Source organism: Tupaia chinensis, unplaced genomic scaffold (genome assembly GCF_000334495.1).
Source record: "Tupaia chinensis unplaced genomic scaffold, TupChi_1.0 Scaffold000359_1, whole genome shotgun sequence".
In the NCBI taxonomy this organism is placed as follows: Eukaryota; Metazoa; Chordata; class Mammalia; order Scandentia; family Tupaiidae; genus Tupaia; species Tupaia belangeri.
Window position 1 is genome coordinate 3,251,568 of NW_006159855.1, and position 4,843 is coordinate 3,256,410.

At 41.0% G+C, this 4,843-nt stretch overlaps 1 protein-coding gene across 2 annotated transcripts in view; it reads left to right on the plus strand.

Annotated features, from left to right (window-relative positions):
• RAMAC (RNA guanine-7 methyltransferase activating subunit) overlaps positions 1–2,550 on the plus strand; it is a 5,201-nt gene extending 2,651 nt beyond the window's left edge. For both annotated transcript variants that reach the window (XM_006152855.3, XM_014589483.2), the window contains exons 2-3: positions 1,405–1,575; positions 2,194–2,550. In XM_006152855.3, the coding sequence (XP_006152917.1) occupies positions 1,406–1,575; positions 2,194–2,380 (357 nt within the window). In that variant the 5' untranslated portion in view covers position 1,405 and the 3' untranslated portion in view covers positions 2,381–2,550. The remainder of the gene's footprint in view (positions 1–1,404; positions 1,576–2,193) is intronic.
• The last annotated feature ends 2,293 nt before the right edge of the window (positions 2,551–4,843 follow it).

A 4,843-nucleotide genomic window follows, 5' to 3' on the forward strand; every position in this document is an offset into this window, starting at 1 on the left:
CAGGATGTTACATATGCTCCAGATCATAAAATAGGTTTTAAGAATCTTGAGGCAAAGAGCAGAATGATGAAGGGTAGGGGATGGGAATACTTGGTCAAGGAAGACTAGGAAATGGAACTAACTCCGTAATACTGCTAAGGTAGGGTGAAGGTCTTGGGTGAAGAGTAAAAGAAGTGAACTCTCCTTGGGTTTCTTTTATGTATCCTTTTTTTTTTTTTAAGAGTTTTTTTCCTTAAGAATTATTTTATTCAACATTAATTTATTTTAATTTGACCAGAAAAAAAGAGTGAGAGAGAGAAAGTGAGAAACCAAGCCACCAGGTCAGGTTTGTGGGAATCCAGTACCCCTAACCACCATACTACCTGCTGGCCCCTAGAGAGTTTTGCTATCGGGCACGTGCACTTGCTGGAGGGACAGAGAGACAGAAAATGAGAAATCACCCCCCAGGGGGGACGGCCACACCGGAGTCCCGTCTTGTCTCCTCTCAGGATTTTGGGCACACACGCACACGTCTGATGTGAGTTTTAAGCTGCTGAGTCTGGGACTTAAACCGCAGTCGACCATTACACCACCTGGTGGCCCCCCCTTTTTTTCCCCTTTTTTTAAGAGATATTTTTGCTCTAGAGTGTGTGTGCTCACTAGAGAAACAGAGAGACAGCAAGAAATCAACCCTTGGGTGGGGATGGCCGCACTGCAATCCCTTCTCCTTCATTCTTCTCTTGGGATTTTGGGCACAAACTTGTGCCCAGTGTGAGTTTTAAGCCACCGATCCACAACTCAAACTCCAGTTGACTGCAACGTAACCATCTTGCCACCTGCTGGTCCCTCTCCCTTGGTTTCTTAAAGATGGACCCTTTGCAGTTTTCCTAGAGGTAGAGGACTGAGAATATGGGTGAAGAAATGTTGGGATGTGTTCAAAAAGTTCATGGAAAATGCATACTATGAATAAAACTATGCATGAATTTTAAAATTTCTTTCATCAAAATAAATTTGTATTTTAATTCCATTTTTCAGTGAACTTTTTTTTTTTTTTTGAGAGGTTTTTTGCTATAGGGTGCGTGCGCTCGCCAGACAGAGAAAGAGAGACAGAAAGCGAGAAATCACCCCCCAGAGGGGATGGTCATGCTGCAATCCCTTCTCCATTCTCCTCTCGGGAGCTTGGGCACGCACACACATGCACCCAGCATGAGTTTTAAGCTACCGGGTCTGGGACACGAACCGCGGTCGACTACGTGGGAGTCCGGCGACATAGCCATTACGCTAACTGCTGGTTCCCAATTTTTCAGTGAACTTTTTAAAGTCTCCTCTTACTATTTGTTGAGTGAATCCAAAAGGGCCTGGAAAACCCAGATGATATAAATTATAGGTTTTATAATAATTTCTCTTAAAACTACAAAATTTCAGGATGACTGACACTTCTGAAACGATTTCACACTTTGAAGAGATGTTTGCTAGTCGATTCACAGAAGATGACAAAGAGTACCAGGAATATGTGAAACGGCCTCCCGAGTCCCCTCCAATTGTTGAGGAATGGAATAGCAGAGCTGGTGGGAACCAAAGAAATAGAGGCAACCGGTATGTACAAATGCGTGTGGTTGATCTGCGAGGCCAGCTTTAATTGCTCAGCCATCAGCCCGTGAGGGCAGCACCCGGTGTTTTCAGTGTGCTATACCTGGTGCCTGTAACAGTGCCTGGCACAGTAGTTAGGTGCCTGATAAACATTTGCTGTACGTTTTTGTCAGTGCCATGTATTTTCTTTGCTGTTCAGTTTTTTTTTTTTTAAATAGACTTTAGTATTTCTTCGCAAATACATTTTAAAAACCGAGTCTTCTAAAACTTCTATGTAATGGAAATGACCTATTTAATAATTTAAAGTAGTCAAAGGGATAAATTACCATAGTGCTTTTGTACAGCTGGATATAGATTTCAGTTTGAGTCAGAATTATCCTACTGGTTTGAGTTTGTTGTTTGTAGTGTCCCTATTTCTCAGTAGCATATAATACTAGAAAAATTATTTAAATCTTAGGAATGTTTTCAGTAACTGGTATTATCACGATATTCTCTAGAGAAAAATGTTTTTTCCTCTTATTTAATATGTATTAGATTGGAAAATCAAATGCACTGGGATAGATTTGTCATATTCGTTTCTTTTTACAAGGAAAATTTTAAAATCTTTTTATTTTGTTGTTTTAGGTTGCAAGATAACAGACAATTTAGAGGTAGGGATAGCAGACGGGGGTGGCCAAGTGACAATCGATCCAATCAGTGGCATGGACGATCCTGGGGTAACAATTACCCACAGCACAGACAAGAGCCTTACTATCCTCACCAATATGGACATTATGGTTACAACCAGCGGCCCCCCTATGGTTACTACTGATAGAAATGTCAGCAGCTTTTAGTAAAACCATTGACTTTGTTAACATGACAAATTATTTTGTCTTCTGTTGGTCAAGAGAGAATGAACTAATTTTTTTGGAACTTGGGAGTTTTAAAAAGGATCTTACTAGAGAAATCTGATGGTTGCTGGAAATAAATACTCTCCTAAAACTTTGTGGATTATATTGCTTAGCTTCTACCTCCATTCTTCATTTATGACTTAATAGTTCTGTAATTTCAGATATTTTCCTTATTTGACTTCCAGGAGTTTTGTCTTTGTTTTACACAGAAATAAAAATTTGAAAATACAAAATGTTTGCTTTTACTTTCTACGGTAAGAGTATTCACAGGCTCGGATGTGTTCATTCCTAAAATTCTACAGAGGCTAGTGGTTCATGAATGCACAGCTGTGCTTACTTGAGATATACTGTACATAACATTAGCAATTGAAAGATGAAACCATTTACATTATATTTCTTTTGGCTTTTGTTAGGGGACTATGGCTCTTCGTTTACTTATTACATAGGTAAGAGTCAGCATCTCAATTCTTTCTATCTTTTTTTTTTTTTTTTAAAGAGAGATTATTTTGCTATGGGCACATGCGCTTGCTAGAGACAGAAAGTGAGAAATCACCCCCTGGGGTAATGGCCATGCTTTTCTTCTGTTCTCCTTTTGGGATTTTGGGCACACACGCACACATGCGTGGCATGAGTTGTAAGCTTCTGGATCCAGGACTCGAACCATGGTTGACTATGTGGGAGTACAACCACATAACCATTACTCCATCTGCTGGTCCCAGTGTTTATTTTAACATTTGGTATAGCTAGGCTGCATATGACCTGAGTATCAACCCTGCTTGGAAAAATGGTAAGAGTTCATTCTTCTAAAAGTTTATTTATTTGGCACAATCACCAAACTGCTGTGCTGAAAAACACATGGCTGACCACAAGCTCAGAGCCCTGGCCCAGCTGACCTGAAACATGCCAGATGCATGTGTAGTCACGTGGGCACCCAAGGTCCTGAGGAGCTGGAGGGCTGGGGCAAGGGGACTGCCATGTGACAAGACCATTGAATATGCTTATCTCCCACTCTCTTGTGTACATGTACACATGAATTTTTTCGAAAGTTTACTTTCTAGGGCTGGCAGGTGGCATGGTGGTTAAGGGCACTGGACTCCCACATGGCCAACTGTGGTTCAAGTCCTGTACCTACTTTCTCACTTTCCCTCCCTCTCTCTCTCTCTCTCTCTCTATCCCTTTGAATCAACGAATAAAAATAAGGTTAAATAATTCTTTTTAAAAAAAGTTTATTTCCTTCTTGAGAGGGAGGCATACACAGGCACCCCCAACAGGGTCCTCATGTTGTGATCTGCGCCCTGCAGCTAGTAGGTACCCTGGGCATGTTCAGGTAGGGATGCAAACAGCATCATGCAGAAGTACCCCCACTGCTTGCTCCACCATGGCTGGGCCAAGAGTCCTTTTTAACAAGAGTGATTTATTATTTAAGCCACAGCATGTGTGCATAAGTGAAAGAGCGAGCGAGCACACACTCCTGACAGGGTCCTGTCACACTGCAGTCCTCTTTCCCCAGCACTCTGGTCATCAGGCTCCTGGGTACCTGTGCACATACCTGTTTTGTTTCCAGGCCAACCAAGGGATACAAATCTGCAGTCAGCCATGTGGGTTCCAGCATTGTTAGAGGATGTGACATCTAGGCTGGGCCCACAGAGTTATTTCTGCATTCTGCATGAGGTGGGGTTTCTGCTTTAGAAAATAATGCGAGTAAAAGTGTAAAAGTAAAGATAATTTAAGAGCAAGAACAAATTAAAATAGTGTCAAATAGAATTCAAGACAGTCTGTCATAACAGCATACCTCATTAGGCATAAGGAACCCTGGCTTCCAGTTCTGTCCTTACCAAGCATGAAAGAAATCACCTCAGTTTTGAGTTTTTTAGAAATTAGGGTTGTGACCATTATACCCCCAGTGGTGCATAATAGGTATGGTATAAACATTTTGTCGAATCAACAGGGCAGGAAGAAGTAGCTGGTAAATTGTAAAGGTGTAGTGTGGATATGATGGGCAGTAACTGGTAGAAGATGAGTAGCTCAGGGAACACAGAGTTAAGGATTTGCAGTTATTCCTGTGTATGAATTCCTATGTGCATCTGCAAAAGGAGAGCAAACTCTCCTTCGGAAAATAACAAACCTTCCAAATGTGAAAGAAAGTTGTTTACAAGTTGAGCTAAAATCAGCAGCGTTTGCTGTTCAGAAATTGCTACTGATTTTAAAATGACTAATATTGAACAAATCAGATTAAAGTCCTTTTAAAAGAACAGCTTGCGGAAGACTCAAGATAGAGTGTTAGTGTTTTGTTTGGATTTGAGTGCTAGGAGGATTTGGGGTTATCCAGAGTGTAATAATATGGAATCAATGCTCTGAGAATAGTTTTGGGGTTCTTGAAAGAG